Source organism: Tasmannia lanceolata, unplaced genomic scaffold (assembly GCF_043159265.1).
Source record: "Tasmannia lanceolata isolate RefF3 unplaced genomic scaffold, GAP_Taslan_0.1 ptg000020l, whole genome shotgun sequence".
NCBI lineage: Eukaryota > Viridiplantae > Streptophyta > Magnoliopsida > Canellales > Winteraceae > Tasmannia > Tasmannia lanceolata.
In genome coordinates, this window is record NW_027518697.1 from 23,250,165 (window position 1) to 23,263,821 (window position 13,657).

Below are 13,657 nucleotides of genomic sequence, written 5' to 3' on the forward strand. Positions count from 1 at the left end.
GGATCAACTGGCCCGATCACTTCAACGTGGTGCACTTGAGGGCAAAAAAGTCTTTATAAGTATTTTTCTTTTGTCTACGATTAAACAGGAAGCTAGTGGGTCCCATCATCTTAAACAATGATGGAAAATTTAATCGTAACCATCTAAAGATCCTATGGAGATGATTTTTCAGGGCTCCACCTATTTAAGTTTGGGCCCAACAAAAAAAATGGTTTAGATCATCCGATAACGCGGGTCCCACATAAATGTGGGTCCCACTGTAATTTTTCATGTACAAAAACTCTTAAATAAAAAATGTAATGAGTTGGGATTGAGATGAACCTGGCTCTTTTCTGAAGTGTAAAATTTAGTTGATGCCCTAATTTAAAATTGATGGGCCCCATTAATATTATACTTGCACCCTTTTCTTCCTTGGTCACCACCCCCTACCACTTCCCCCAAAAAATCGCACCCATTCTACCATCCTGATAACCCTTCATCATTGGACCTTAAAAACAAGTTCTTCATTACTAGAAAAATATAAAAAAATAGGTCCATTCCTAACAAACTTCTGCCATGTCTATATAATCGGATCCGTTGACCCGTCCGGAAATTACAATTCCAGCCAAATTCCATCGATAAGATCTTGATAAGATAATCATACATACTTGATCCATCCATAAATTCTCTTTTAGGGCATGTTTGGATACCTCATATTTTGTATTTGGATTTGGAATTGAGTTTTGAATACAAAATGAATAGATCGGCCAGCTGATGTTGAGAGAGACAAAGAGCGCAGGGGGTAGTTCCTACTGGAGGGGAGAGATTGAGGAGCAAAGAGGGTAAAGGAAGGGAACCACCAGATCTGTGGATTTCCTATTACTTATTTCCACAGCATATTTGAAAATCTGGTTTTTTCACCGTCAGTCACTGATTTGGAAATCCAAGAATTTGATCCGGATCCAAATCACAACACAAAATGGGCTGCAGATGTGAGAATTCCAAATCAAAATCTTCTCGACATCCAAATAGACGCTTAGGGTTCGGTCAACAAAATCTAAACCATTGATTTTTTGTATTTCTTTATCTTACACATTAGAATGTCTGTTCAACGTGGAACCAAAACCATGTGGGTCCGCCTCAAGATGCACTACAAGATCAACGGCCTTGATTGGACAAATTAGAATTGATCCTCCCCGTTGATTCGGATGGTGTAAATCAAATCACCAAATCAATTATGGTCAAGGATTGTAATATCAACAGTTTAAGATTTTTCTGATCAAGTGGTCCAAATTTGTGGTTTCGATCAGGTCCATGTAGCACATGTGGGGCCAAAAGTGGCTGTCAGGAAAGTCCCTAACACCGACCGTTCTCATTACATTTCTCAAACATAAAACAAAAAGGAAAACACTTCAATCCTTTTATCACCGTCACATAAAAAGGCACGAGGCCTGCTTTCGTAATTTTATCTTCAGAAAGAGACAATTGCCACGCGGCGTGACGAGATGACTCCTGAAAAATATGACGTGGATGACAAGGGAAAATAAAGACGGTGATTGTATTTTCTCCTTTATTAATCCTTTCTTCCTCCTCCCGACATCGTCCCTTCATCTCTCTCTCTCTCTTCTCTCTCTTCCTCAGAACAAAATAAAAAAAATTAGGGTTTTTTTTTCTTCTTCTCTCTATTGCTTTATTCTACGAAGGTACGAGGTGCGTTTCTTGATTTGATGTTTTCTTCATTGAATTCCTCTCTCTGTTAGGTTATTAGGTAAGAAGATTGGATCTTTTTGCGTTTTTATTGAGATGATTTCTTCATTGAATTCATCTTTTCTTGGTTCTTAGGTTGAAAGATGGATCTTTTTACGTTTCTATTGTGATGATTTTTGTTTTTGCTAGTTTTAGGGATTTTGTTCTTATTTGCTTAAGAAATTGATTAGGTATTGGGTTTCAAAAGGGTTTGTTCTTATTTGCAAGAGGGTTAGGGTTTTATGGAGATGTGGATGCTTGATTGGTTCTTGGAATTGGTAGGAGGATTTTAGGTTGGGTGGATTATTTGTTAGATTTGGCGGATTTAGGGCATTTTGGTGTGAGAAGAATATGACAGATTTCCAACAGTTACAGCAGAAACAAGAATCAAATGATGTCCACGCTGAGTTTCGGTGGGGATTAGAGGAGTTAATGAGGGGTCATTTGGATGATTGTATGTCCCTTACCTCCTGTAGCTCTGCGCGAGATCAGGAGGATGATGATGATGAGGGTGATCAGCTCGTGCGCCGGAGGCGCCGGTCGGATCTCGAGGGGGACGATTTGGCTGAGTCTTCGGCCGCACGCCGGCGCCACTCTCGTATTCTTAGCCGGTGGGCTGCACGCCAAGCTCACGAGATGATCACAACAATGGAGAGGCGGAATCGTGAATCGGAGCTCATGGCCCTTGCCGGGCTCCACACTGTTTCGATGCTTGATTCGTCTTTTCTGAGGGGATCACAGTCCCCGACTTCCCCGGCTATCGAAAGGCCTAGTACTCAGGCTTCCTCGCTTCTCCAAATGTGGCGGGAGCTCGAGGATGAGCATATGATCAACCACGCCCATGAGAGGGTGAGGGGAAGGTTGAGGCAACAACAGAGTGTTGGATCAAATAACAATGTTTTGGGGATGAACCCATCTGAAATTCGCGCTAGTGAACATCCAGGTAGCTCTGAGGATGCGAGTGAGAGCGAGAACGAGTATGGGCCGTGGTCACATGGCCAATTGGGTTTGCAGAATGAGAATGGGGATCATAATTCTAGTAGGGAACAGTCTCCTGATCTTGGAGATGGCGAGAGGGAGAGAGTGAGGCAGATTGTTCGGGGGTGGATGGATAGTGGTATCAGTGATCAGGCATCGCAAGTTTCCCAAAGAAGTAATGGTCAGAGGGCAGAATGGCTAGGTGAGACTGAACGGGAGAGGGTTAGACTTGTGAGGGAGTGGGTCCAAATGACGAGTCAGCAGAGAGATGCTCGTGTCGGTAGAAGAGAAGAACAAGGTAGAAGAGAAGAACAAGCTGTGGGACCACATGTGCAGGTTGATAGAGTTCGTGATGGGTTGGGTGTTGACCATGATGAAGGCCAACCCGAGCACATCCGGAGGGACATGTTGAGATTGCGTGGTAGACAGGCACTCCTTGATTTGCTTGTGAGGATTGAGAGAGAAAGGCAGGGAGAGCTTCAAGGCTTGTTAGAGCATCGGGCCGTCTCAGACTTTGCTCATCGCAACCGTATTCAGGTCAGTTGCCTCTGCTAAAATGCTATTTCTTTACTTTATTTGTCTCATTCTTTAATTGTGCATTTTATTTCTGCCATTGATTTGTAGTAAATCATACAATTGCTGTTTTGGAAGCAAATGAATGTACATGGGCTGCATTCTTTTACTAGACAGGGAATGTGTGGTGATTGCTGTAGGATTAATGATTCTTCCTTCATATGATCAGAAATATCCGAGTTGCAGTAGAAATGGATCTGCCTTTTTCAGATAATTTTTTTTTAGCTCTAATTATATATTAGCAAATTCACCTAACTATAGATTTTGGACAAATATGATTGTTTTGTCAGCTTGAATTTCGGCTTAACCTACTTTGTAGCTTCATCGGAACAATGCTTTTCATTGTTTACCTTGTTTGTCAGTTCTTGTGATTGTCATGAATTTTACTGGCTTCTATTCTATATTATTTTGGTCCGCCGCGTGCCTAAGTATCTTGGTAGTTTATAACAGGTACATTTCATCGAGATACTTTTACAGATGGCTGTTTTATGCATTGTTACTGATTTTCTGAATTGTTGCTTCTTTATGCTTCCATTTTTTGGGGCTTTTGATTAGATACTCAGAAGAGATGAGGAAAATTGTGCTAGTTTTGTTCCTTAATGGCTTATGGGAAGCCCAGAACTATCATAGGAGCAACTTTTGGTGGGTTAGACTAGAGGGTTGTTGCCATAAAATGATAAGAACACAATTTTCTGTCTATTGCTCACAGTTCTCTGGTTCTTCCTGTCAACCTTTAGAAGTTTCCTGTCAACTTTTAGAAGTTTCCTGTCAATTTGTAGAAATTTCTTGTGAGAAGTGATTTGTTTTCTTTTCTTGTCTACCAGTGATTTATTGGTCTTTGGTATGGCCAACAGTAGAAATTTGCACTCCTTTTATGGAAATTTCACCCATTTCCCCAGCTTGAATCTAGGTCAATCCATAAACACGTGCACATTGAATAAAAGATTTAAGATCCAAGAAATAAAAAATGGTGATGAGATTATGGAAGTACCTTGTGTTTCTTGCAACTGCACTGTTTATTCTAGTTTCTATTGCTGTATGACATATTGTCTCCTTTCAGTTAAGTAGATTTAGAAACTCTACATGAAGGTGATTTTTATCAGTGCTCATTCATTTTATTTCTGCTATGCTTTGATTATTTCTATAATTTCTGTTTTACTTCATCCAGTCATGCTATAATTATAGATCTGCCTATGGAGCATCGGGAAGTTATGCTGGCATCTTTTATCGATAAATTTATGCTTGCATTTCTTCATAAAATAAGTTAAACCTTGCATTTGTGATTAACGGCGTGACAATCTGAAGCAATTTCATTTTCCAGTTGTCACTCAGACGTAGATTCTTACGAAATGAAAGATCCACTGAGGATAAGAGAAGACCTTCAGTGGCAATTTCATTTTCCAGTCATTTCATTTCTGTTTGCTTTGATTATTTCTATAATGTCTTTTTTTTCTCATACAGTCTTTCTCTGATTATAGATCTGCCTATGGGAAGTTACATTGGCATCTTTTATCGATAAATTTATGCTTGAATTTCTTCATAAAATACATTAAGCCTTGCATTTGTGTCTAATGGTGTGGGTTCTTCATAAAATACATTAAGCCTTGCATTTGTGTCTAATGGTGTGGCAATATGATGCAATTTCGTTTTCCAGTCGTTACTCAGAGGTAGATTCTTACGAAATGAAAGCTCCACTGAGGATGAGAGACGACCTTCAGTGGCAGCAAGAGAACTAGGTCAATTAAGGCAGCGCCATACTGTCTCTGGTTTAAGGTAAGTTTTACTTTTCGCCGTCTCAGTAATGTGATTTTCATACTTCCTTTTCTGCCATTGCACTGTCTTTGTGATCATTTAATTTGTTCCTTTTCTTTTTCGTTCATGTCTGTTAGAGTAGTATCTTTTAAAGGGATATTTTGAATTAACTTCCACACTTATTGGTGATGATTAATTCTTTTATTTTTGTCAATCTTTCTATTAGACCAAGGGGAGTAAATCTTTGATTAATTTTCTCTACTGCCGGGTGCATCTCTTGAAGAAACCTTGCACAAGGACTGAGGAAAGTGATATCTGGTTTTACTTCAGTTAATGTGACAAAGTGAGAATGCCCAAATCAACTGATTTCCATGGAATATTTATATTCCATCAATTGAGCTTGATCAAAATGTTTACTACTAATTATGGGGTATGCCATTTTTCTATATCAGAAATGACAAATTTATTGATAGAAGGAAACAAGGGAAAAATCCGACAGACAGTTGTGCATCTACAGGAAAACTAGATTACCCTTCTATCATTATACTTACATCCTTTGTCTAGTCGGTCATTAGGTAGCTCACTGTTCATTACTTGTACGTGCCAATGAAGCAGAGGATCATGGACAAGTGAGAACAAGTGGGAGATTGTTGAATGGGCTTAATGAGTTAGTCATAATTCTTTCGTGAGAGCACGATAGGAAGATCATACCACGGAGTCCCAATAGAAGCATTCTGAGAAGTATCATCACCACTGTTGATATACGTGCCTAAATTTCCCATGTTGGTTTGCTAAACTTATCCCAGCACTTGTCAATGTTAGTCATTAGATCATCCACAATGAACAATTTGCAATTAAATTGCCATGGTCACTTCCACGTCCTCCCCATGACTCATGACCAAGGTTTTAAATTTTGATTTCGGTACCAATTTCGGACCCCATCGAAATCTGAAATTTCGGGCCAAAATTTGAAATTTCGGGCCAAAATTTGGTATTTCAGTTCGAAATTTCAGACTGAAATTCCGAAATTTCGGACCGAAATTCCGAAATTTTGTAACAATTCTTTATTCTTTAAAAACAAAATAAAAAAAATGACATTTTCTCGAAATTTCGGACCGAAATTTGGTAAAGGGCGAAATCCGAAATTTCGCCAAATTTCAGTTTCTGTCGATTTCCCGAAATTTAAAACCATGCTCATGACTACGATCGCAGTCAATCGCCAAAACAACCACGACCTGAACATCACCTCGACTAGTGAAAGATGTCAAGGCAGACTACATACCAATACTTGGTTGGAAAGATAACTCAACTCAACTCAACTCAGCCTTTGTCCCAAACTAGTTGGGGTCGGCTAATGAATCCTTTAGAAAATATTCATGAAGAAGGTGAAAGAATCTACCTGGCGCAAAATAACTAAGTCTAATCCTGACAGTAGTTGGGTTTGTCTACATGGATCATTTTCTTCCATTCTCTCCTCTCCTGACACTAGTTGGGTTCACCTAATCCTGACACTAGTCGGCTAATGAATACTTGGTTGGAAAGAGGAAAAAAAACTCTACATGATGGAGGTGTGTGAGTACATGCTATTTGAGGTGGGAGTTCTTTACTGGTAAAAAAAAAAGTTCTTTAGTTGTCAATATTTCTCTAAGGCACTGTTGTTAAAATCGCACGATTCACAATTTGAATTGTCCGACAAATCGAATTGAGGGTTGAACGATTAAAATCGTAAGGAAGAATAACTTTTCGTAAAAATCGTACTATTCAAGTACGATTCAACTTAGAATCGTGTGATTTTTATGATTTTTGCGATTTTTACGATTCTTTTTTCCATTTATGAATAGAAATAAATCGTATATAAACCCCCTGCCCCAACTTATAACCTGAAAACAAGAAAAGAAAACCCTAATTCTATTCTTCTCCTCCTTCCTTCTTTTTCTCCTTTTCTTTCCTTCTCCTTCTCATCCTTCCTACTTCTACCAATTCAAGCCGCAAGTTTTTTTCTTCTGTTGCAGGTTTTTTCCCTATTTCAACAACGCTGTTGGTCCTGTTTATTATGTATTCTAAGAATTGATTAGACTCACAATCGGTTCTCAAAATCATCCTAAACAAACAGGGACATTTTCTTTGTTTATTGATTTATTGTATGATGAATATAGTTTGTGCTTTGGATTACTAATCATGGAATTTTATGTTTAATTTAATAGTTTTGAATGAAAGATAGATAGATACTCATTTTATTCTTATTTTGACTTTTTTTTAATGTATATTTTTGTTCATTTTTATTTATAAATCTGAAAAAATCTTACGTTTTATGATTCCATTTACGATTCGAACACTGTTACGATTTACAATTCGATTCGGATTTTCAGAACCTTGGTCCACGGACCGCTTTTGCAGTGACCCACCCCCGGTTGTGGAGATCCACCCCTTTCCCCCTTTTTATAATCATACCTCGTTGCCGTTCAATATATATATATATATATATATATATATATATATATATATATATACTAGTAAAAACACCTGTGTGATGCACGGGGCAAGAAAGATATAAATGGTTAATCACTTTCCCATTTGATCCGGTGGAGTATTTCACGCTCATGCTTTGACAGGTGGGTCTCATGCACCATCTATAGCCAAACCCATGCATTCGAGTGGGACCCGGAATATTTTGAATGGTGGCCGAAATCCGTAGTATTATGTACTAAATGAACATGTTTTGTATTAAAGAATAATCGGGTTCGTCAATATTTTGAAAGGCGTCCTGAATCCGTAGTATTATGTAATATGTTCACAAAAATCCATAGTATTATGTAACATATGTACCCAATCCGTAATTTTGCAAAGAAAAAACGTCACTATGTTGGCTTTGTCCGCTTGTTTTTTTTTAAAAGCAAAAAGGACGGGGGGGGGGGGGGGGGGGTTAGGATTGAAATTATGTGGCTTTAATGGGTGTCTTTGTTAAAAAGCATAAAGGAGGGGTAGGATTGAAAATATGTGGGTTGAATGGGTGCCTTCGTTAAAAAAAGTAAAAAAATGTGATGTGTAATTCTATTAGAATTTTGGGAGAAATTCAAATAAATCTCTCCTTTTCTCTTCTGCTATATATTATATATATTATATATATATATATATATATGAGAAAACGGTTTCTACACACAATTGTAGATAAGTTATCTACACACTAGCTTAAGATACAGTGGAGGGCATATTGTTTGGGTGATCCAAACCATTCATTTCATTGGCCCTCACATAGATAGGGTGTCAACAAAAAATCAGCTCCATAGGATCATCCCAACCCTACGATTTGTGGAGGTAAAATGGACTTGTATTAACCTTCACAAATCTGTCCATTTTTTGCCTTCACGGTTCGAAGGGTTAGGATGATCCTATGGAGCTGATTTTTTGTGGACACCCTATCTATGTGAGGGCCAATCAAATGAATGGTTTGGATCACCCAAACAATGTGGGCCTCCACTGTATTTTAAGCTAGTGTGTAGATAACTTATCTACACTTTTGTGTAGAAACTGTTCTCTCTCTCTCTCTGTATAGAGAGAGAGAGAGAGAGAGAGAGAGAGAGAGAGAGAGAGAGAGAGAGAGAGAGAGAGAGATTAACCCTTGTATATTTTACTTACCATTTCAAAAATAAAAATAACCCTTGTACTTATGATCCCTAAGGACACCAGATTTAGCCAACAAATCAGCATAGTTATTGGCGGATTTGGGGATACAAGAAAAAGAAACATCCACAAAATTACAGACATCGACTAGCTCATCAATAAATGAAGCTAATCTCCATGATCAAGCCCTCCAACCTTTCTTCCACTCTACATTGCTCGTTGAGTCACCTTCTATAATGAGAGGGTCACAGAACTTTAAAAATTCTCAATCCAATTTACTAAAGCTCTGATTTCTGACTTATTGGATTCAGTTCTACTCATAGTTAACGGAAACTTCCTAGTTGGATGGGAAGCTTACTTCCTCCTAAACTTGCTTCGGAAGGTAAGTTCTTCTCGCTTCCCAAATTTAGGGGAAGCTTGCTTCCTAGACGCTTCCTACGCATTTCCTCTTAATTAAGAGAACGCTTCCAATTTAGGTGATTATTTCTTCCTTAAAAAAATATTTTCTCCTTTTGATAATGTTGAAGGATCTTATTGCTAAAAAAGAGACTACATGTAAAACACGAAAACTCATCTTAAGTTTCGAATGAAAACTGTGTGGATCTTTTTCCAAAAACTTAGCATTAGATAAACATGAATAAAACATGTGAAACTGTAAGTTCCTAAAACTAGTAATTCTAATTAGTCAGAGAGTCTTCTTCTCTACTTGTAATCCACCTATATTAACCCGTCCTCCCTAACCTACTACAATCCCGCTTTTTCTTTCTTCTTATTTGCTTCTAATAAGGCTTATTCCATGCTTCATGTTGACTTCCAATGACTCTTTCTATACAGTTCTCTTTATTTTCTTCGAAACATTTCGCTTCCTGTTTTTTCCCTTTTCTAAACCCCTCGCTTCCCGCATTGCTTTTCGCATTCGCTTCCCGCATCGCTTCTCACATTCGCTTCCCGCATCGCTTCTCACATTCGCTTCCCCCTCTGGCAACTAACTTCTACCAATCAGACCGGTAAACAAATATAAAACAGCCAAATTTGTCTCTAAATACACCTCCCATACCCACGGACCTGGACTCTAATTCTAGAAATTTGAGGGGTTGATAACATTTAACTCCTTCCACACACCACAGAAGGAACTATTATATTCACTCAAGCTCTTCGTTCCCATGAGAAGTACGCACAAAAAGTCACCCAAATATTGAGCAGTCTGCACAAGCACACATCAGTTTATGATAGAGCAGAGGTTTATACAATGGGATCAGCAGTCGCATGGGACAACAACCTTATGAAAGTGGATTACTGCAGTCTCTGACAACACGACTAATCACCCGGATGACCAGTCTGCATACAACACATTAGCCCACAACCGATCGGTTCACAACTGGAAGATCAGCGGGCAGCAATCGACACCATGGTTTTAAATTTCGAACGAAATCCGAAAATTTGGATTTCGGCTGGGACCGAAATTTAAAGCCGAAACCTTAAATTTTGGCCAAAATTATTAGATTTCCACCAAAATTTCCCACCGAAACTGAAATTAACACCAAAATTTCGTTTTTGGTTGAGGCCGAAACCGAAACCGAAATTTAAATGTCAGTTGCGAAACGGAACAGTAGTCCGCAATCTGCAGAACAGTCCACAACAAATTAGTTCACAATGTAGATCTAACAAGGCACAACAGTCCACGTAAAGGACACCACTTCATATCAAGGAGCAACAGTCAGTATGGAGGCATAGCAGCCTACAATGAGAGCAACAGATATCCCTCATATGACGCACAATTGTCCACACATGTTTATACAACAGATACCACAATCCTTATTATTTTTGTTACTGCATTGAAAGCATATTTTGCACAATTGTCCACGTATGTTTGCATAACAGATCCACATCACATTCCTTATTATTTTTGTTGTTAACATTAGTGATAATGTATTGAACGTATAGTTTTAAATTTCCACTGAAATCGACACAAAACGACCGAAACGTTTCTGTTTCCATCCACACCAAAACGCTACCGAAATCGAAACACATATTGAAGCCAAAATCATAAGTGCACCAGTGGTATGTGTTTTACATAATTATATTTGTACAAATTGCAATTGAAATGTGGTGTATGCACTATGTATTTATTTGAATTTCACGTGAAATGTGATATGTACTGAATTATTATATTATATTATATCAGTATGTTTTACATATTTATATTTATGAGAAAACATTTCCTACACACTTGTGTAGGTAAGTTACCTACACACTAGCTTAAAATGCAGTGGGGGCCCACATTGTTTGGGTGATCCAAACCATTCATTTGAATGGTCCTCACAGAGATAGGGTGTCCACAAAAAAATCAGATCCATAGGATCATCCCAACCCTACGATTTGTGGAGGTAAAATGGACGTGTATAAACCTTCACAAATTAGTCCATTTTTTGCCTCCATAGTTTGAATGGTTGGGATGATCCTATGGATTTGATTTTTTGTGGACACCCTATCTATGTGAGGACCATTCAAATGAATGGTTTGGATCACCCAAACAATGTGGGCCCCCACTGTATTTTAAGCTAGTGTGTAGGTAACTTACCTACACAAGTGTGTAGGAAATGTTTTCTCTATATTTATATGAATTGCATTTGAAATTTGGTGTATGTATTTATTTGAATTTCACGTGAAATGTGATACATGCTAAATTATCAAACATGAGTGACAACACATGTTACTAACTTACTAAGTGTTCTATGGATTGTCTTTGTTGCTTATATGCAGATAATAAGAGCAGAATTTAGATTGCAACAAATGTATTTTTTCATGAGAATAAAAATAATGGTGATGCGGACTATTCTTATGTATGATAATGCTATTCTAGAGGATGGATCACATTACCATATGCTCCTTCATCACATTAGCTTGCATACATTTTCACAAAAGCAATGAATCGTTCCAGGCGTAACTTTTTTATTAGCAAATTGATGCTTCATGACACTGCATCAATTTTAGGAGTGTGTGGAACATAGAAGACTTATATACACCATTATTGGGTTTATATAAGTCACATAGAAATGCTTTTGTAAACTAGTGTATACACCACATTTTTTTTGAAAGATTAGTGTATACACCACATTTTATGTGCATATAATTGGACATGATGTTACTTTTATGCCCCTTAGTAATTGTAATTTACTCCTTTTAAAAAAGATAGAAGAAGATATGATACCATTTCAAAAAAAGTAATTGTACTATACAAAAGGGGGATACAACGGGAGTCAAGTCCTAGGGGAAACTTTGATTCCCACTTTCTCCAATTTCGTGTATTTGGACATGCGCTCTTCTTTCTTCATGGCCTGGCGATCGAGCAATTATTATCTAGATTTAATCCGATTAATCTGATAAGTGGCGTCTACAAGATTATCTCCAAATCCCTAAAAAAATTAAAAAGGTCATGCTAAGCCAGTTGCTCCTCATCATAATGGTGTTGTGGAATGAAGACAAATATTAAATACCATAGTGATAGCCAATGAGATCACTGACTCTGTTAAAATATTTGGCCAAAGTGGGACGATCATAACATTACACTTGGAGAAAGCCTACGATTACCAACGCTTAAGTGGATCTTAGAGAAAAATGGGATTTGGAATGAAAATGGATTACTTGGTATATATCCTCTCTCCATGTTTCAGTTCTAATCAAATGTGGCTGGTAGGCCATTTTACACCGTTGAGGGGGTTGAGATAGCTGTACCCATTTTCTCTTTTATTTATTATAGCAACTGTTATATCTTTCCTATTCTGCATAGTGCGGTTTCTTAATGGATATTTAGGTAATCCCTAGGGGCCTATTTATGTCTCATCTTCAGTACATTAATGATACAATTTTCCTTTCAAAAGCATTTGAGGATCACACTGCCTAGATTATTATTTTGATAGCATTTATCAAGGAGTTGATGGTCAAGGAATCAATAGAAAGTCATTTATATGTAGGATTAACATAGAGGAAGCCTTGTGGAGATATATCGCTGTAGTAGCTTTTGAGATGGCCAACCTCCTAATCAATACCTTGGGTCTCCCATTAAATGAGCGATTTCTTAATCCCCATGAGTGGTATCCTGAAGTTGAAAGGATTAGAATCAAAATTGATGAGGCAAATCTCTCTTTGCCCTGATGGATAACTCTTTTAAAGGTGTCATTACATAATATCCGGACATATTATATCTTTTTGTTTCACACCCCCTCATTAGTGGCAGAAAAATTGATAGCATCCAAAAAAAAAAATTCTTTTGAATGACTGCCCTTCCTTTAGGGAAGTTCATCTAATTAATGGGAGGCAGGCATACTGTCTCGAGAATGTAGGAGGTATTGGTGTTAGGAATATAAATCTCAAAATAGGGCTCTATTAGAAGAATGGTAATGGAGACTGTTTAGTAATATGAATGAGTTATGGGCCAGTATAGTAATTGCTAAACACCAATGGCCAAGCTTGAATCTTCATCTTGGAGAATGGGTGTCTGAGGAGTCTCTTATTTGAAAGTCACAAAAAGGTGTTAAAAACTTTTAGCAATAATATCAATTGTAGTATCCGTATTGGGGCAAATACCTTATTTGGCTGGACAAATGGTGTGGAAGCTTAATCTTAGTTGAGTGCTTTCCTAATCTTATTTAAGAAAGCAGTGAACCCTAGGGCCTCTGTTGCAGATTACATAAGTAGTCATGGAAACAAAATGATTATCACTCCCGATTATGCGTGAATGATTGTTACTGCGAGCTTCAAACAATTTTTTTGGAATTTTTTAGAAGGCTAAATTCGAGTTTTTATTCTAGCTCTAGGCGTTGATCGCAAAATTATTTGGAAGCCTCAGCCAGGTGGTATCTGCTTGGTTAAGTCCTACTCTCTGTCGCCCAGTCGTTACGGAGGAACTTCCCTAAAATTTGGAGTGCTCCTGCATATCGTAGGGCTACTGCTTTTTTTTTTTTGCTGCGAAATGTATGTAAAGATTCTAACCGGAGATTAGTTATTT

The 13,657-nt window shown here is 37.8% G+C and overlaps 1 protein-coding gene across 2 annotated transcripts in view; it reads left to right on the forward strand.

The window, feature by feature from the left end:
- The first annotated feature begins 1,610 nt into the window (after window positions 1–1,610).
- LOC143854110 (RING/U-box superfamily protein) overlaps window positions 1,611–13,657 on the forward strand; it is a 37,308-nt gene continuing 25,261 nt past the window's right edge. The window contains exons 1-3 of one of the 2 annotated variants that reach the window (XM_077363894.1): window positions 1,611–1,689; window positions 1,917–3,240; window positions 4,931–5,049. In XM_077363894.1, the coding sequence (XP_077220009.1) occupies window positions 2,077–3,240; window positions 4,931–5,049 (1,283 nt within the window). In that variant the 5' untranslated portion in view covers window positions 1,611–1,689; window positions 1,917–2,076. Of the gene's footprint in view, window positions 3,241–4,930; window positions 5,050–13,657 lie in introns of both variants that reach the window. The other variant, XM_077363893.1, reaches the window with a different exon arrangement.